This window comes from Octopus bimaculoides, chromosome 1 (genome assembly GCF_001194135.2).
Source record: "Octopus bimaculoides isolate UCB-OBI-ISO-001 chromosome 1, ASM119413v2, whole genome shotgun sequence".
Lineage (NCBI taxonomy): Eukaryota > Metazoa > Mollusca > Cephalopoda > Octopoda > Octopodidae > Octopus > Octopus bimaculoides.
The window spans coordinates 173,795,552-173,816,759 of record NC_068981.1 but is presented as its reverse complement, the minus strand read 5'-3'; the positions used below and the strand labels follow the sequence as shown (position 1 = coordinate 173,816,759).

Here is a 21,208-nt window from a genome sequence, read left to right as displayed (position 1 = left end):
TATCTTTTAATAAAATTTTATTTTATACAAATACCTTTCAAACAGCATAGATTACGATTATAAAGGAATTTGTTATGAATTTTTTTCCCAAGGGTATTGGTTGAGGATTTTCAAATCAAGAAGCCCACATAAGTTGGAATTTCTCCGTTTTGACGGAGATTTTCCCAATTTTTTTTTTCATCTCGGCTTTCGAAATGATGTGGGGGCATCTTTTTATGAAAAAATAGTTTTGAAAATTTATGATATTTTTTTGCCTTACCCATCTCAGTCCCCGACTCCAAACCAATTTTGGTCATTGTTTTGACACTATACACTTAAAAAAAAAATGAGAGCAGCCTTTACGATATAAAAAAAAAATTAAATATTTGTAAATATTTTCACAGGAAAAAGTGTGTGATTTAAGGGAGATTAGGCTTATGTTTCTAGCATATCCCAAGAACACCCTCCTCGTTTCTTTATCATGAGGTTTTTCAATATATTTCTCCCCATTAACACATTTATACTATAAAAATTTTGAAAATTTATGATCTTTTTCAACCCCACTCCCCATTCTGTTTATGATTTTAAAATATTGAAGAGCCTGAAAAGGTTATTGCTGGGATTAATCCCTATATACTCTGAATATTAGATAACATATAATTTTTAATATATACAGTGCTATGAGTTCCAGCCAAAATGACAGTGAAGAATTTCTGAAGAATCGAACATTTCAGAAAGATACTATCCAGGCAATTGATCGCAAATCAGTTCATCACATATGCTCTGGTCAAGTCATTGTTAACCTAGCAACAGGTGTTAAAGAGCTTGTTGAGAACAGTATTGATGCTGGAGCCACAACTGTCGGTATGTATCAACATCATTGTTTTAGAAATTTTTTGATTTTTATTTTTTGTATTGAAATTTGTTAATATTATCTCATGTTTAATTGTTTTTGTGAAACCCTTGCCAACATTGTTTGAGTAGACTATTGCTATAGAAGTAAATATTAGTAATGTAAAGTATGTAAATGATCCATCTTGATTATGCAAACCTCGTTCTGAACTGAGTTATCAAACAGCTTTTCATTTGGGATAGTAAAAAGTTGTCACAGCCAGATTGTGCCATACCTAGTTTTGTCTCCATTCAGAGTATTTTGTGTTGATAACAATATAAGAAAGTAAAATAGGCCTTTTTTTTTATTATTGTTGCATACAAACCTTCCTTTAATATAAGTATATTTTGTTGATAAAGCTATTTTTGTGAGCATATGTTTTTTGGGTTTTTTTGCATCAGATGAAGTGGGTATTTTAGTAATGCTGTAGCATGATTTAACTTCACATTTTTTTTTATATGTTTTGTACAAAGCTGTTTATTATATTGTTTAGAAACTTTGCAACTTAATGATTATAATTAGCAGAGGTTCCAACCTTGTCAGTAACTGAAAATAAGTACTGCTTCTACTTCATATTTTAGTAATTATCATGAGGAAATGTGCTCAATTGGAAATGTACTTCTAATTTGAGTTTATTAAAGTAGTAAAGGTTGATCATAGCTATTATTATCACTGATGGATTGAATTAACAACTTCAAATTATTGTATACAGTTGGCAGTTCCTATGACATCTTATCTAATATTTAATCTAATCTGTGTTTTTATCAATGTCAATTTGAGCTATACTTTTGTTGTATTTAAAAACCTTTGCAGAAATTAAATTAAAAGAATATGGTTCTGAGTTGATTGAAGTTATTGATAATGGTTGTGGTGTGGCAGAAGAAAATTTTGAAGGTTTAAGTAAGTATATTGTTGCTGCATTAAATTCTTTCCAAATGCCATCTTATAATATGCTGTTTTGTTTTGTGGTGCATTGTATATTTTATGCTGTTTAGTGTTGTGGATGTAAATACCATGTAATGGTATAGCTTCAGTTCATGGCCTGATATCTATTCTGGGTGAAACTATTATGCTTCACTTATGCCTTGTACTTGTGAGCTTGGTCATACTCTGTAACACAGTGCAGACTGGGCTCAGCAGAGCTGACTTGTTCTTCAAAATATATTTTCAGTGTTTCTCCAATCATAAAATAGTTTACAAGACATTTTCTTTTCTTGTATTACCATTGTATTAATGGCAGATGATGGAGTGAGGCAAAGGTTCTAACAGCTCATCCTGGACTTTGAGGTAAACTACATTTCTTCTAGTCTGTGTTGGGAAGGGAAAATCTCAAGTAAAAATATGCCAAATGAAAAAAAAAAAGGCATCGGAGGGGCGATGCATACCCTGCGTGCACACAAGGAATAAATAAAATTTAATTTAATAATCTCAGAGGAATTCATATTTCAACAAAAATGACGTCAAGAGTTATTTCCCCTGTTTATTGTTTTTGCCTATATAACAAAGAAAAAAAGCATTTTGATTGACCAAACCAAAATTTATTGAGTTCGAGCCACTCACTCAAGTGAATTTCTGCCAAATTTAGTGAAAATTCAGTCACAACCGTTTTCCCGTAACTTTGCAAACACAGAAAGACGAACGACTACCATACTTTGCTTTCGCTTACGCGCACGGGGTAATTATATTAAAAAATCTTGAACCCAAGGTACATACTAAGAGATGTGTAGTGGCTGTATGGTTAAAATGTTTATCTACAGATGTATCTCAACAATGACAAGGAGTTGCGTCCCTTGATAAGTAACTCTTAGTCTCACTTAGCTGAAAATTACCTTTTCACCTTGTAATTGAATGATTATCCTGCAGAAAACTACTCCACTTAAAAGAGAAAAAAAAATGAATACCACTTCAGCAATTCACCAATATCCAAATCTGAAGTAGAGTCATTATCGACATAAAATAGGGCTGTAATGTGTTGAACTACTAATTCCAGGGTCTCATGTTCAAATATTGCTGTTGTTATTTTATTTTGTATGTTTGCAACCATTGTCACTTCAGTTTTCTTAGTTAATAACAAATCAAATTCTTCTCAGTTGAATATCACTGGGGACAGGGGAAGTATTAATAATTCAGATACAAGTGTAGTAAAACCACCTCATACATTTACCATAGAACTGTGTGTGTGTGTGTTTAAAACTAATAAATAAATGAAAATAGATAAACAAAACTTTAAAATATACTTATATGCTGAATTTTAAAAGTTTAAAATTAATTTTCCTTGTTTTTGGATTTTCTCAGCTTTGAAACATTATACCTCTAAACTGAAGGATATTTCTGACCTCACCTTAGTAGAAACATTTGGGTTTCGTGGAGAAGCATTGAGTTCATTGTGTGCCCTCAGTAAACTAACAATTATCACCAGACATATAAATGCTTCAGTTGGTACAAAACTCCAATTTGATCATCATGGAAAGATTAATTCATGCACACCTTGTGCAAGACAAGTAAGCTGCATTCATTTTTTTTATATTTCCTTACTTTTTGTGTCTTATTTCATTGTATCTCGGGAGGGTCGTTTCAATGGATGAGTTTACATCAAGAATCTTGCAAACCAAATACAAAATCGAAATTTTCTGTCTTATGTTCTATGTAATTGGTATAGTCCATAATCTTTAATTAATGGCATATTAGGCATCGTCTATAAGAAAGGCATTTGTTTGACTGATGAACTCTTCTTTGGTTTGTGCCAATATTGTGGTCATCTCTTTCTCAACCCACATATAACAGATATTTGTTAGGCCATTGATGACTATTTTGTTAACTTATTTTGTTAAACCCTCTGAAGCTCCTTCTCTTCCCATGTTTTCCCTTTTCCCTACAAACATTAATGTTAACCATGTCAGCTTGATAGGTCTTCTAAGGGCTAGAGTTACTGCTCTTTGACTAATTGATATAAATAAAAATGATTTCGAAAACGTAGAATTTTAGAGATTGTAGTAAACACAATTCAAATGTTAGTAAAATGATTATGTTTCAAAGTCAAAATATTTTCATTTTTTTTCTTCAACCTTATGTAATTTCTTTGAATGTGCATTTAACTTAACTGTTTCAAAGTTATTTCAAATGGGAACAGTATGTTTTTTACTATCTTAAAAATGTATTTTCATCTGCAGCCAGGATGCACTGTCATATTGGAGAATTTGTTTTCAACACTACCTGTTAGGCATAAAGAATTTTTAAGGAACTTGAAAAAAGAATTCTTTAAAATGGTTCAAGTTTTGAATTCCTACTGCCTTATTAACGTCGGTGTGAGGATTTCATGTTATAACCAGGTTGGAAAAGGGTAAGTAATGTTTTTAGAGTCATTGTAAAAGAATTTAAGTAAATAAAATTACATCTTTGGGAAGGAAGAACAATCATTAAACTTAGTGATCAATTCTGTTTATAAATAAAAAGGTGACAACACATATTTAAACTAAAATTATTTAAAAATAGACTGTGCAATGCAGTAGAAAATGAGCCTACTTTTTTATATTTGCTTCACTGTGAAATTCCAGTCTTACTTTTCAGTTAAGGAATGAGTGATAATTAAAATCATTGCCTCTCAAATTGTAAAAGGTTCATAAAGATTGTTGCTCATCTACAGTTTCTTGGTATTGTGTGGATGGGATAAAAGTTTCTTCTTTGCTAAAAGGCCATCACAGGAACGTAATATTCTCAACAGCTTTCTGAATTGAGATATGTTCTGAATTTTGGAAAGTGAAGGCAACTGATGGGTTTGATGTAGATGTTCAGTTGGAACATTTGTAGGTTTATGTTTGCAATGATAAGATGAGTAAGGAGCAAGCTCTTGTTGAAAAAGAGAAAATAATTTGTGGATTAAGACAAAGTATGGTTGATGTGAGGGTGAGAGATAATTGCATTAGTTAGTACAGTTTTCTAGCAAAATCTACTATTGTAACAGGAGAAGAGATAAAAGTTGGAGTTGGTACATCTTGAGGCTAGTATTTGTAGTGTGTTGGTGTGACTAGTAGTTGGAATAGTATTTTATTATTTTTTTCTGACACCGATTTGTATATAGTTTTTTTCCTACTACTGAATTATATGTAGTTTTTTTTTTGTTTGTTTGTTTGTTTTTTTTGTTCTTGGTAGGTTTTAGATTTAGCCATAAAAATTATGTTGATACCAAACTTGTTTATTATAACCATGAATGAATTTGTGAATTTTATTTTTGAAAGATAAGAATTTCCTTTCTCATTTTTTAAAATTTCTTTTCTTGGTATTCTTCAGATCAAGATCATTAATTGTATCATCAATTGGAAAGTGTTCAGTTAAAGAAAATATCGCTAATATTTTTGGAACAAAGCAAGTATGTATTATCAAATTTAACATTTAGAGAAAGAAAATCATTTTTACATTTATTGTTATGAATTAATAAACAGAAAGACTTTGGTTTGCTTTTAAAAGCCTGATGTTGACTGAGGTTTCCTAATAATTATTGGCAAAGTAGGAGTGGCTGTGTGGTAAGTAGCTTGCTTACCAACCACATGGTTCCGGGTTCAGTCCCACTGCATGGCACCTTGGGCAAGTGTCTTCTACTATAGCCTTGGGCCGACCAAAGCCTCGTGAGTGGATTTGTTAGACGGAAACTGAAAGAAGCCCGTTGTATATATATATATATATATGTGTGTGTGTTTGTCCCCCCCACCATCGCTTGACAACTGATGCTGGTGTGTTTATGTCCCCGTAACTTAGCGGTTTGGCAAAATGAAACCGATAGAATAAGTACTAGGCTTACAAAGAATAAGTCCTGGGGTCGATTTGCTTGACTAAAAGGCAGTGCTCCAGCATGGCCACGGTCAAATGACTGAAACAAGTAAAAAAGTAAAGTATTTTATATTATGCAGAAATTTATCATTGCACTCTCAATTAACTTAGATCTTTATGAATTTTTTTTTTGATATGCTGGAAAATAAGTAATTTCAGACCTCTTAAATATCCACAGAATATCTCTTATTTCCCATTTATTATGACTATTTTTAGGTTACTAATTTCTCAAATATTGATAAATCATCAACTGCCCTGTTTCCATTTATAATCATTGTTGTTGTTGCTAACATAATTCTCATTATTACCATAATAATATCATGTTTATCTATGTTTGTTTGATATTTCATCATCATCATCATCATCGTCGTCGTTTAACGTCCGCTTTCCATGCTAGCATGGGTTGGACGATTTGACTGAGGACTGGTGAAACCGGATGGCAACACCAGGCTCCAATCTAATTTGGCAGAGTTTCTACAGCTGGATGCCCTTCCTAACGCCAACCACTCAGAGAGTGTAATGGGTGCTTTTACGTGTCACCCGCACGAAAACGGCCACGCTCGAAATGGTGTCTTTTATGTGCCACCCGCACAAGCCAGTCCAGGGGCACTGGCAACGATCTCACTCGAAAATCCTACGGGAGCCAGTCAGGCGGTACTGGCAACGGCCACGCTCAAAATGGTGCATCTCATGTGCCACCCCCACAAGAGCCAGTCCAGGGGCACTGGCAACGATTTTACTTGGCTTGCCGGGTCTTCTCACGCACAGCACATTTCCAAAGGTCATATTTACTGATCAATTTTCCTTTGCCAATGCTGTTCCATATTATCTCATCTGTGATTTTTTTCAAATATCATATTTAATCTGTTAATGTTACATGTCCAAACATGTATATATTTCTTGTATACATCAGCCAATATCTTTGATACTCATTTAATCTCTCAATCCATTTCATTAAGTGTTGTAGCTAGTTTATTTCATGAGTCTGACTTACCGTACATAACTCATGTCTCTCTAGTTACTGTAGACTTACTATCATGAAGTATCGTATTTTGTATAAATCTCATCATATAGTTTGCTTTTTTATATATACACGCACATTTCCTATACTAATTTTATCATCTAAAGTAACAGAACTTCTGTACTACTTCTGGTGAACCATCTCATCATGTAAATTGATCATTCATTTGAGAGATGTTCGTTAATTTTAAAATCTATTATATAACTGACTAAAAGTCATGTCATTTCTTAAGATATTTTATTCTATTTGTTTTGGATAGCTCAGTTAAAATTTATAATATACTCACTTCATACTTATGGAAAATATTTTTTGGTCTATCAAACTCACCTTTTGGAAACAAGGTTGTTTTACAAAGGTCAACAGTCTGAATATTTATCCATTCATAATAATGATTTCTAACATTGGCACATGTGCACAACTTTGTGGGTAATTATAGGGCCCCATGGAGGCAAAGTGGTTGAGTTCCTTTTGAGTATTGGGCCTCACGGAGGCAATGACCAAAACCTTTGGCATTATGTCGTGCTTGAGAAGAAAACCCATTTGGCACCCATGCCGGTGGCACATAAACGCACCCCGGTGTCATGCAAATGGCACCCGTGCTGGTGGCATGTAAAAACACCCATTACACTCTCGAAGTGGAAGGGCATTCAGGTGTAGAAAACCATACTCTATCAGACTGGAGTAGCCTTCCCGCGTGCTAGCCCAATAAAACCGTCCAACCCATATCAGTATGGACAACGGACGTTAAATGATGATGATGATGATGATTAAATCGACCCCAGTGTTTGACTGGTGTTCTGTTGAGTCCAGAAGGATAAAATGCAAATTTGATCTTGGTGGAATTTAAGCTTTTAACCTAGAAGGCCATAACTAAATACTGCAATGTATTTTGTTGCTCTAATGATTCTACCAAGCCATTTGACCACTAGTGACAATAACTTATCTAAAAAATTTTAAGCATATAATTTAACAGTTAACAATGATAAACATAAGTAATATGTTTATATAACACATTTGTTTCAATAATTCTAACAAATACTTATTAACAAAGGAAATATAAATCTAGTCATTGAAAAAAAAACATCTTTTATAATCTGGAAACATTTGTCTGTTGTATGTTAAACAATAAATCATTAGTTTTGCATCAAAACTGAATGAAATGTCACTTTATCTTACAGCTTCAAACAATTTCAGAAATTATTCATACTAAACCCTCAGAAGATGTATGTGCTGAGTTCGGAATAAAACTGAATGAAGAAGTGTGTGATCTTTTCAGGTATTTTAAGAGAATTAATTATATTACTATTTCATTGTATAAATGGTAGGTGATGACAGATTTTCACTTGAGTGCCATATAAAACGCCATGTAATATTTAGTCATGTCACTTCATGTTCTGACCTTGGATTTCCTCTCAAGTTCATTTTTAAAAATAGTAATGATAATGAGCTTATTGTATGCAGTTCTCAGATGCACTATGGCATGTCAGAAATGGATAAAGAGTGGGTATAAAGTGGCAATAGTCAAGTAAACAAAAGATAGCAATGATAACCAAAAGTGCATGCCTAGTACACAGACAGAAAATAGAATTTTAAAAGAGCTATAAAATGTAAAGGGCTCATAGGCCTGGTAAAAGTACTGGTGAATTTCAGGAAGCATGGAATCTTTGAAGAATATAGTGTCATGAGAGCTATCAACTGATGAAGATAGTTTATTCCATACTTTGACAATTCTGAACATGAAAAATGTTTTAAAAAATCATGGATATCTTGCTGATTTTTGATTTTAAGAAACTTCTACGCAAATGGTAGAGATATTAAATTTTAAAAGGTGGCCAAGTTAAATGGATAATCTTAGCCTCTACCAAGTCAGTTGCCAGATGTCAAAGCTTTAGTGTGTTGATGCTCTGAGGAGCAAGAAGTTCAAGATATTGGTAATTGATTGACAAGGTGTATTCATCTGGATGCGTATCTCTGGACAAGATGGAGTTCCAAGAGAATCAAACTGTAAGTGTAGTTACATATATAGCTTTAAATAGATAGCCAGTTGTAGTTGATAAGGATCTTACTAAGTGATGCTTAGAAACCTTTGGTCTTGTTGACAATATTAGATATGTGGTTTGCCTGATGCAGATCATTGTTGACGATAATGCCTTGGCCACATTCATGAGAAGACTTAAGATTGGTGTTGTAGATGGAATAGATAAATTCCAGGTTCTTCCTTGTGAAATGTATAGTGATGCACTTGTTTACAGCCAACTTGAGTTACCACTCAGAAATCCTTTGCTGCATTGTGTTCTGGTCAGATTGTAGGAAAGATCTTTAGCATATAGGATCTGTTCTTTTTATCTCAAAGTGCTGCTTAATGTCATCTGCACTACACTTCAAGTTCACATCCATTTTTTTTTTAATGAATGCTCCAAACAACTGGATACAGATGTAAATACATAAGGTGCAGAATGTTGTCCTTGTATTGTGATCACCTTTTTTCAATTGAGAATGAAGAACTTCAACCAGTTATAAATGGATTGGAACAAGTAATAATCCAAGGGAGCTAGGTCCAGACCACATGCTAGGTGTGGCATCAGTTTGATTGCCTGAAGTTCCTGGAGTTTATTCCATGTTGCTCAAATGATATGAGGTCTTGCATTGTCTTGCTGATGAAGAGCTCACTTTTTGTTAACTAATGCCAGGTATTTTTGCCACACATTGGCATACATCTGCTCCAGTTGTCTGGAGTAAAGGTTGGCATTGGTGGTTCAATTGTCCAGGACAAATTCAGAGAATTATCCCCTCATAATTCCACCAGATGTAGAGCATCACTTTATGTTCAAAATACCCATGTTTGGCAACAGGTTCTGGAAGCTGGCCCTTGCTTAACCACTACTTATGCACATTAGCATTGCAGAAACAAATGTTCCTTGGATTATTCTTTGTTTGGATTCATGGTTCACTTCCTTCGCTCATGACGTTTCATTAACCAAGAGGAGGTGGAAGCTTCAGTGAAGGACTTCTTTGCTTCAAAAGAAAGAAGTGGTATCAACCTGAGATCAAAGAACTGGTAGAAAAGTGGCTTCAGACAGTGCAACATGATGGCCTCTACTTTGAATGTTAGGCTGCTTTTGTTGTAACTTGATGGATCATCATCATCATCATCATCGTCGTTTAAGCAAACAAATTACCAAAATATTGCAAAACTTTTGACTCAGCACAATACCATCTCCATATAAACCTACCTGTTATTCCTCCACTTATCGTCCCTGATATATCTCATTCCTCAAATGTTGCATAAAACACTCATCCAATCAATCTATTCTTCTCTGAACTGAAAACCTCTGTAATTCACTTCCTGCTAACAGGTGTTCAAATTGATCATCAATCAGTTAAAACTTACCAATATGGGTGGATTTGCAAAGGTCATGCCACTGCCCCTAAACCTGTTAAATAACAAACAAAAAAGAAAAACAGCAGGAAACATTTAGAACTATGAGTTCAAGAGCTAAATACCATAATGCAAAACCATTTTTCCATATTGTAAGGTATTGCTAATATTCATTTTGATTGCCGAGGACTTAAAAATCAATAATGTTAATTTTATAGCATTGACGGTTACATTTCAAAATGTGAACATGGCTGTGGAAGAAGTAGCACTGACCGGCAATTTTATTTTGTCAATAAACGCCCCTGTGATTCTGTGAAGGTAAGTTTCAATAATGAGAATAATTAATAGAATTTGTTAATGATTATATATATATTATATCCATTGAGTTTACTTAATGAATGCCATCTATAATATTAGAGCATACTGGTTCAAGCATGGCCGTGTGGTAAGAAATTTGCTTCCCCACCATGTTGGTCTGAATTCAGTTCCACTGCATGATACATTGGGCAAGTGTCTTCTAATCTAGCTCTGGGCCAACCAAATCCTTGTGAGTGGATTTGGTAGACAAAAACTGAAAGAAGCCTGTCATATAAAATAACTAGGGCAGCTTTACGCAATATAAAACCAAAAAGGACAAATTCAATTGTTACTAATTGTGACTGATGGTGCAGGGTAGAACCTACATTGCTAGAAATAAGAGCTAAAAACCCTTAGAGCTGTAAAGAAGCTTGTTTACAACCATCACATGATGTCAAGACAAAGTGTACTCACACACAGAGGGTTCATTCAGTTTCCATCTACCAAATTCACTCATGAAATTTTGATTGACCTGGGACTATAGTAGATGACATTTGCCTAAGGTGCCACACAGTGTGACTGAACACTAGACTATATGATTGGGAAACAAGCTTCTTAGCCTCACAGCCTTACTTGTTCTTATTCTTAAATGAAATTCCTTAAATATGCTTATTATATCCTAATCATGTCCATGCTGTGTGTGACTACTAACATGTTTTCTGTATATAGTCCTTTACTGGAGACGTTTAGTCTTATATTAAAGATGTTTAAAATGTAAGGGAAAAATAATTGTAATACACATTAGCATACATTATTCTCTTATTCCTCTACTGCTTTCTTATTTACACTCCTGTCTACCAATTTGTCTTATAGTTTTCTCATAATTACTTTATTTTTATTCTTATTTTCATCTTTATAATGATTTACCTTATCTTAAATTTTGAAAATCTAAGCTCTTAAATCTTAGAAACTTAGTCTCATTTTGATCAAATTTATATCTCCATTGTATGCTTGTATGTGATTAGTAAATCTTAGTCATGGGCAAAAGTGGTAATGTGAAATTTGGAATAATACGATGTAAAATCTCAGTTTGTAGTTCTTGTTATTAACTCTAAATTATATATTGAGTGTTGAATCCTATGTTGTCTTTAAAATCAAAATAATCTCAAATAACTCTGCTGCCTATGAGTGTGCTTGGATTTTTATACTGACTGATTTTTCGTAAGTAAATCTTTTGCTTTTGCAGATCACTAAGATTGTCAATGATGTTTATCACATGTACAACCGTCACCAGTACCCATTTGTGGTTCTTCAGCTGAACATTACCAAAGGTAATATTTCTACTTCCTTTCTTTGTTGCTGCTGCTGCTGCTGGTACTACTACTACCACCACTACTGCTACTGCCGCCGCTATTTTCATACCTTCTCTCTTCAAAATTGATCTTTTTTCTAATCAAACAAAATCAGGTTCATCCTCATCAGTAAATATCAGACACAATATAATCCTTTAACACATAGTGCTTGCAGTATCTAATTTTCCATCCTCAAATTTTTCATTTCAACTTTTCCTGCATTCAAAATAATCATAATCATCATCATTTAAACATCCATTTTCCATGCTGGCAGGGTTAGACAGTTTGACTGGGAATGGTAAGCCAGAGAACTCTACTAGGCTCCAGTCTGATTTGGTTTGATTTCTATAGCTGGATGCCATAGAAATCCAAGAGTGTAGTGGGTGCTTCTTACAATCTTGAGTTCAAGATCTATTGGAGTTAGCTTTATTTACTTTTCTTCATTCTAGGATTGATAAAATAAGAACTAGTTGTTGTTGTTAAAGCCCCTCAATGAAAGACTTGTGATCAAAGGCATTCCAGTCATGATCATCCCATCTGTATTATCCAGTGTATCTTTTTCTTATTCAAGATAGAAAAGTCTGTTTTAAAGAAGATTTAGCTGCTATTTTTAGAAGACCAAGCCTATATATTAGTCCTCAATCAAAATGCTGTGGTAATAGATTAGATATTGAGTTAGTGGATTGTCTGTTGTGTCTTTGGACATGGTATATCAGTCTACATGTTTGATAAGATTTTTCAAATAAAAACTGCCATGCAAGAAACCCATTGAAATGGACAGTAGATAAATAAAAAAGCTGATGCAAGTTTGAGGAGACTCATTAGTCTAAAATAAAATGCACTCAGTGATAGAAATGCAATCTAACTAAAAATTCTTGTAAAAAATTATGATATACACTACAAAAAAATAGCTAATTTTCTGTAGTGTGTACCAAATGGTGAAGGACAAAATGTTAGGAGATGCAAAGAGACCTGTCCAACCTATCAACTATCAACAGCTTTGTAGATGCTGATCATCGTGTCAAAGGGTAATGGGATATCAGGATTTGATTCCAGAGAGAAAGCATGCAAAACAGCTTTCACATCCAAGGAGGGCATCAGTACACAAATTACCTCTTCCTTGCATAGGGAGATAGTAATGGAAAATAATGACACTGAACTCTGTCAAAGCCCCACAATTGATATGAGTACACTTCAAATCCATTAATGAGGATTTACCAGAGGGCAGGTTTGATGTCAGGAACCATGGTAATTCCAACTCCAGTAGCATGTATTTAAATTGGTGGTTGCCGGTGCCCCTGGACTGGCTCTTGTGCGGGTGGCACATAAAAGACACCATTTTGAGCGTGGCTGTTTTCGTGCGGGTGACACGTAAAAGCACCCACTACACTCTCTGAGTGGTTGGCATTAGGAAGGGCATCCAGCTGTAGAAACTCTGCCAAATTAGATTGGAGCCTGGTGTTGCCATCCGGTTTCACCAGTCCTCAGTCAAATCGTCCAACCCATGCTAGCATGGAAGGCGGACGTTAAACGATGATGATTATGATGATGATGTTTATGACACATTCAGGAAAAGACAGGTTGGGTACAAACTCTTAGTTGGAATTCAAGTCTCAAAAACCTGTCTCAGCATGTTTGGAGATGTGAAATGATGATGCCAGAATGTTTACCTGAACAGATTGTCAAAATACTCAGGTTACAGATTCTTTTCTCACTTGCTTGATGCTAGTGGAACCACAGCAGCAACTTTATGACAGTCAAATGTTTAGGAGACATTTTCTTTTCATCATTAACCTACTAGTAAGTGGCCTATAGTGGACGTAAACTCTTGGTTAATCAATTTGTTTCATAGTTTTATTTGTATGTAGCCATCTCCTTGCAAATGTTGGACCTTCCTGTTTGAGAAATCTCTATTCAACAAACCAGTTCAATTAATATTTTTCTGTTTTTATTTATACATTTTTCCGTGACTTAGCCAAAGAATGATAGAACCTATGACCCTTTTCAGTGTGTGCAAGATTGATGTTCAGACCAGAAACTTATCTGAATGCTTGCAACAGAATGTAATCTGATTTAGGTACACAAGGGGAAGGTGGTGGTGTTAAAATGGATGACGTATGAAGTCTAACACTTAAAAAAAAAGAAATGATTTGCCTGGAAGGTTTGGGAAGATAGTTTTTGTGTATGGCAGATGCACAGGGGCAATAAACACTGAAAATGTGGAGAGAACAGCTTCCATCACATGCCAGGGAGAAAAACTAGAAGTAGTTGATAGCTTCCGTTACCTAGGTGACCAAGTCAGCAGTGGGGTTAGTTGCTCTGAGAGTGTAGCTGCTAGAATAAGAATAGCCTAGGCAAAGTTCAGACAGCTCCTACCTCTGCTGTTAACAAAGGGCCTCTTGCTCAGAGTGAAAGGTAGACTGTATGGCATGTGCAAACAGCCGTGCTACATGGCAGTGAAACGTGGGCTGTGACTGTTAAACAGCAATGGCGACGATGATCGCAGGCTTCCACACAGCTTCTGCCTACCAAATTTTACTTATAAGGTTTAAGTTGACTCAAGTTTATGGTAGAAGAGACATTTTCTTAAGGAGTTGTACTGTGAAATTGAACCTGAAACCATATAGTTGAAAAGCGAAATCTTAACCACACAGCTATAGTGCACTTCTTCTTTAAAAATTTCTATTTATAAAGCATTCTTAAATTGTTGACACTTAACTAAATGTTTATATTTTATTTTCATTTTTTCTCCTTCTCTAGGAAGTGTTGATGTCAATGTTACACCTGATAAACGGAAAGTATTCTTTGAGAATGAGAAGTTACTTCATGCTATCATAAAGGTTCTTGTCAACATCTTTTTTTATTTGTGTTTCTCTCCCTCTCCAATGTTTTACTTGTATTGATTTGTGTGATGATAGTGAAACTGATTATGGTGGCAGTGGTTTTTGTTTAGCTCCAAATCAATCCTGATCAAAAGCATTCCAATGTGCCCAGCCTGTCTTTTCCTTTATGTCATAAACCCAGGTTCACATCCAGTGTGTCTTTTCCAAAGACTCTGGAAACACTAGGTTCTTAAACCAGAAATTGTTAGTTCAAGTCCCATGGATGCAGAGTCATATTTTGATATGGGGTACAATAATTGTGATTTTAAGTGCTGGTATACTAACCACATGATTAAAAGGCTCTTCTTATTACAACTATTTTGTTTTACCCAGAGCAAAGCATATAACTCTGCATGGTTGTGGTTGCTTGATTGACAAAAACAGGTTCTATTCATAATTTAGTGTTAGAAAAGAGCATCCATCTTTAAAAATAGTTGCTCTATTTATGCAAACATGAAATAATAACTGCAAAGTCAAGGAATTTGATGTAATACATTATCTATTTTGTGTTATCATCATTTTTGTTTGAATTCTGAGAACTAAGAATTGCATCTTTAGACGAGTGATCTAAAAGAGAAACTGAGGTTTCATTGTTAAAAATAATCTCATCAAGCCATTGGATTTACTAAAGCCTTAGTAGAAGATACTTACCCAAGACACAGTGGGTTTGGACCCAGAAACGCATGGTTGTGAAGTGATTCTAACCATACAGATATACTTGCTCCTATAACCATTCTCCAAAGACCTGACGTCTTCCTTTGCTAAATTTATAACAAAGACACAAGTTCACATAATTTTGTATGAAAACTGCAATTTTTGCACAGTTCACTAAAACCTTTTTCTATTTCAGGCTTCACTGTTGGCACTTTATGAACCAACGTCTGCTATTTGTACAAGTATTTCTATGAAAGGTAATGCAGTTGAGTTAATTTCTTAGTATTGATCTTGAAATTCTAGTATTTTTAATTTGCTTAACCTCCTTGCAAAATGCCAGATGTTAGAAGTGGCTATAATGATGTATGATGAAGATAAAGGGTAATGAACTGTGTGACCAAATAGTTATTATTGGGAGTTAAGGTCAGCTCCTGTTTGAGCAGGAAGAGTAAAGTCTAAAATCCAGTGATTTTAGGAACTTCATGTATTGCTGTAACACAAAAGTAATCAATCATATACATCATTGAGTAAGTGTTCTAGCCATGGTCATCCTGCTTTTATTGTGGGACATAATTTCCTAACACTTTAGATTTAATACATGTCACCATTTGATATAAAGTGTATTGAATTTGTTGTTTAGTGGTAGGTCAGCTTTGATGGAGCAGATCAGACATTCCTGTTCTAACCATCCTGCCTTTGTTTGATTGCTTTATTGTTTTATGAGAGTAGGTTATTTCTGGTAAAACACATGACATACAGGTTCCCTCATGTTAAAGTAGATTTGACTGCTACACTAAGCAGGATATGTGATTATATACAGGGTGTCCACAAAGTCTGGGTACATGGGGATTAACACATACTTTAAGAAATTATTATTTCTTATATTTAATTGTTTATGTTATGATTTTATTTACTCCATGTACCCAGACCTTGTGGACACCCTGTAGAAGTTCCTTGTTGGTTTGTGTCTAACAATAGTTTTTACTTTATGAAAGTAAAATGGAACTGGGTAACAAAAACACTCATTTCAGATTATTAAAATTAGGTTATGTCAGTTGATATTCTTGTAACTTGTAAGATGGACATGTCAGCTGTTCATATTCCATATCAGGTGCTGCAATGTATCCCAAGAAAAAACACTGAACTCTCAGTGGCTATGTTCACCCATTTATAAAATGGGGAACATATCAAGATATAGTTCAACACTTTTAGCAGTGGTGAACTGTATAATTGATTTGGTGTCCTTTATTTTCAGTGCAAAGTGCTAATTTTCCATGAAACTGGTAAAAGCAACAGGAAACTATACCAGTGTATGTAACTTTGAAACAATTCAGGAAGACCAGCTCTTTTGTGGTGCTCCAGCAACTCAGTGAGTTGCAGGACATTAATTATGTTAAATGAGAGTGGATGGGTAATAGGTCATTGGTGGGTGGTAATAATAGTTTTAGATAATAAAACTGGCACTCTATCAGTTACAATAACAAGGGTTCCAGACGTACAACTTAATAATAATGATGATAATCTTTTCTGATATAGGCACAAGGAACTGGAACAATTTTTTTTTTTTTTGACCCTGAAAGGATGAAAGGTAAATTGGACCTTGGTAGCATAATGATAATGATAATAATAATAATAGTAGTAGTAGTAGTAGTAGTAGTAGTTTTTGCTTTAGGTACAAGACCAGCAATTTTGATGGGAGAGAGGTTAGTACTTGACTAGTATTTTATTTTATTGACCTCAAAAGGATGAAAGGCAAAGTTGATCTCAGTAGGATTTGAACTCAGAATGTAGAGAGCTGGAACAAATATCACAGATCATAATTTTTAGAAACTCTAATGATCCTGCTAGTTTGCTGCTCTTAATTGTTTCTAAGCTAGGCAGAAGGCCAGGTGTTTTGTGGAGAGGAGGATAGTCGAAACCCTGCCATGCTAAAAAGCACCATTCGAGCATGGCTGATGCCAGTGCCACCTGACTGGTTCCCATGCCAGAGGCACATAAAAGCAGCCACTGAATGATTGGCGTTAGGAAGGGCATCCAGATGTAGAAATCTTGCCAAATCAGAGTGAAGCCTGTCCAACCCATGCCAGCATGGAAAGCAGACGTTAAATGATGATGATGATGAGGATTGACCACAGTAGTTGAAGGTACTTTATTTTATCAATCTCTGAAATCCCAGAAGGATGAAAGGCAAAGTTGAACAAGGCAGGATATGAACTCCGAATGTAAAGAGCTGGAAGAAATACTGCAAGACACTTTTTCTGATGCTCTAATGATTCTTCCTCTTGTTATATCTAACTCCAGCTTTTATTTTATGAGAAATTAACTATTGCTCACTTTCAGGAAAGGATTCTAAAAACAACAGGTTTGCTGCTGGCCAATTAGATGGTTCTTGTAGTGTAATAATGGAGAAATGTAAAGAAAAATTTTACAATTTTCAGTCTTTAGTAATTTGAAGTCATAAAAATTTTCAACGTAAATATGATTGTAGTTTTTTTAATCCTTTGTCTTTATTTCAGGTCAGTTAAGTTTTGATACAAAACATGAGAGAGAATTTAATGAAAGGTAAGCTGTCTTGAATTTTTGTTGTCTTTTTTATTCTTGTTCATTATTTAAAAAGAAAATATATTACTATCTTGAACAGCATCCAGTACCACTAATAACACGAAATAAGCTGTCAGTTTTCTAAGAATTATCACTCTTATAACTTTTTTCTATTTACTTTTACTTGTTTTAGTCATTGAACTGTATCCATGCCTGGGCACCACCTTGAAGACTTTAATTAATCATATTGGTTCCAATACTTATTTTTAAGTCTGGCACTTGGTGATCTCTATTTGTTGCACTGCTAAGTAATGAGACATAAACAGAAACTGTGTTTTTCAAATGGTGTCTATGTAACGACTAACATAGACACACACACACACACACACACACACACACATGAAAGGCTTCTGCACAGTCTCCCTGTACTAATTTCATTCACAAGGTATTAGTCAAGTCAAAGTTTAAATAGAAGAGATCTACCTTAGGTGCCATACAGTTGGACTGAACTGAATCCAAAACCATGTGATTGCAAAAAAAAAAAAAAGCTTCTTATTTGCACAACCATACCTGTGTCTTTTATAAAATTCATTACTGACAAATTTTTAACTTATGTCATTTACTCACTTGATTTGCCTGTTATGTTTATATGTAATATGGGCCTCATAGAGAAAATAATATAGAAGTGGGATATGTAGAATTTAGCTGTTACAAACTCATCCAACTGATACCAACAATAATAAAATTTGCATAAAACATTTTTACATAACATTTCCGCATCATTGATTTAATACTTGTTCTATATTTTGGCATGTATGGCTTGTTTTGGCATACAACATGTCACTTGATACAGTCCTTTAGAATAATGTTTGTTTCTTTTTGATAAAAGTTACATTTTCAACTATGTCCATGCTTACTTACAATCGTTATCCACTAACAAGAAGTGAAGTTTCAGCCTATAGGTATTGACAGTAAGTAGGGACAGTTGTTGGATTTTTTCTATTTTATAGTTGACAAACTTATATTAATATCTATTGTTAGTTTTTGTCTATTATACAAACAAAATTTCCAAATATTAGATACATGATATTCAGTAATCTTTGCGCAATCTATTCAATTATCATTATTTATGTCTATGCAGGCATGACAAGGATGGGTGTATTCTTCACCAGGGAGGGTCTTTGTATTTAAGAGTAATCATGCATCCCGCTGTCTGGTGAGAATGAAATCAATCTGGCTAGCTGAGTCACCTGATTGATAGGTTATCAGGTGGCTGGCTGGGCTTCCTGAAGTTGGTGTTGCAGATTAAAAGGTTATAAGCATAATAGAACTCCAGGAGCCTAGCTCTTTCTTTATTTCTGGGAATATGTTGAATAAAATCATAATTAACTGATCCTCCTGTATTTTCTTTCACCCAAAGCTAAGAACTTTTCAGCACCACCTCAAATAATACTTTTAAAAATTTATTCACAGTTGTGAAAAAGAATTGTCAAGTCCTAAGCAGGTATGTACATAATATATTATCAGTTTAGTTTCTTGTATCAAATTTACTGCTCAAGAGTTGATGTACAAGCTTTTCTCTCTCCCTCATTCTATAAATATGTATATCTGTCTATCATCATCATTGCTTAATGTCCATGTTCCATATTGGCATTGTTTGGGTGGTTTGACAAGAACTTATGGGCTCAAGAACTGCATAGCGCTCCAGTGTCTGCTTTAGTGTGGTTTCTATGGTTGGATACCCTTTCTAATGCCAACCACATCACAGTAAGTATTGAATGTTTTTTCTCTGTCATCAACACTAGTGAGGTCACAATACAGCTTGTAAGACTACCTCCAAGGAAGCAGCTTTGTGCTATGAGATGAGGATTAAAAGTACGAAAGAAATTACCAAAACAGGGCAGGTTTCTTATATATCTGTCTATCTATCCATCTGTCCAAGATAATTTATCTGCTACTCTCCTGTAGCATTCATGCAAACTTACTAATCTACCCACTCACTTTATCCAATCTTCTGTACAACTCCATTTATATTCACCTTCCTGTCACTTAAGGGTATGCCCCGACACACCTTTACCATTTTCTTGCTTTTCCAACTGGGGTAGCCATGTATCTTCTCTTCAGTAAGATACCTCTTCCTGACCCTCTCTCATACTTTAACCACTCATCATCTGATATAAAGCCACTTCCCTCAGTACTATACCCCATTTTGTTGATGGGTCTTGTCTTGCAAGTTACTTGGTGACCTCACTAGTGCTGGTGCTATGTAAAAAGCATTCGGTACACTCTATAAAACAGTGAGCATTAAGACGAGTATCTAACTGTAGAAACTATGACAAAACATTGACTCTTGTGAAACTGTCCACTCTATGCAAAAGAAAATGGACATTAAACTATGATGATGATGATTATATATACTAATATACCAATTTACCCTTCTCTCTTTGTCATATCTCTCCCTCTTTCCCTGTCTTTATGTTTTGTTTCAATCCTCGCATCTTTTAATGCTCACATTTTATATATAGTTTGCTATGGTGTTATAGCCTCTCTTGGGAAAGTATCTAGGTATCAGTTCTCATTACTTTCCCAACTTATAAAAATATGTAGTTGTAGTATTTACACCTGTCTCATAAATATTGACATTATTAATTTAATGTCTTGTATTTAGTTGCATTCCTTTATTATCTCAATTTATACCCTAACCCACTGAGAATGTCTTTGACTAGCTATAATCAATAATCGCGTCAGTCTCATTTTCATGTGTTTTGTGATACTAGTATGAAGTCCATCATTCAGGGAACAATGTAGAGTTAAGATGAGCCAATGAAATAGCCTCTGTGTAGTCTTAAAAATGACTGGAATACTAGGGGAATTGGTCCTGAACATGATATACCAGGCTAAGAAATACAATCTTGAACAATAGACTTGTCATACATAGATATTTGATCAACTACCTACATGTCAGAGCTGACATGTGGCTCTTTGTGTCTAGGAAAGAGTACTGGATTATGAACCACGTAGCTTTAAGTTCAATGTATACTATAGCCATTGTGTTCTGACTGTGAGCAAAGCAAAAGCATCTACTTGCATGTTTTCTTGCCTAACACCAAGTCTAATTTCAACCTTACTATTAACCATTTGTCTATGAATCCACATTTGCATGGATTTGTGACTTAGTGGTTATCTGTAAGGTATGTCCTGTTGTAAAAATAATTTGTTCCAACAAAAGCCATCTCTTATTCTTTGTAAGCCTAGTACTTATTCTATCAGTCTCTTTTTGCCGAACTGCTAAGTTACGTAAACACACCAGCATCGGTTGTCATGCGATGTTGGGGGACAAACACAGACACACACACACACACACACACACACACACACACATACATA

General features: G+C 34.6%; 1 protein-coding gene across 2 annotated transcripts in view; it reads left to right on the top strand.

The window, feature by feature from the left end:
- Positions 1 to 21,208, top strand: part of LOC106867657 (mismatch repair endonuclease PMS2) — a 42,752-nt gene that overhangs the window by 9,350 nt on the left and 12,194 nt on the right. For both annotated transcript variants that reach the window (XM_014912589.2, XM_014912588.2), the window contains exons 3-14: positions 656 to 843; positions 1,685 to 1,771; positions 3,167 to 3,372; positions 4,042 to 4,211; positions 5,159 to 5,237; positions 7,895 to 7,992; positions 10,314 to 10,413; positions 11,639 to 11,723; positions 14,505 to 14,584; positions 15,477 to 15,537; positions 17,797 to 17,842; positions 19,295 to 19,325. In XM_014912589.2, the coding sequence (XP_014768075.1) occupies positions 656 to 843; positions 1,685 to 1,771; positions 3,167 to 3,372; positions 4,042 to 4,211; positions 5,159 to 5,237; positions 7,895 to 7,992; positions 10,314 to 10,413; positions 11,639 to 11,723; positions 14,505 to 14,584; positions 15,477 to 15,537; positions 17,797 to 17,842; positions 19,295 to 19,325 (1,231 nt within the window). The remainder of the gene's footprint in view (positions 1 to 655; positions 844 to 1,684; positions 1,772 to 3,166; positions 3,373 to 4,041; positions 4,212 to 5,158; positions 5,238 to 7,894; positions 7,993 to 10,313; positions 10,414 to 11,638; positions 11,724 to 14,504; positions 14,585 to 15,476; positions 15,538 to 17,796; positions 17,843 to 19,294; positions 19,326 to 21,208) is intronic.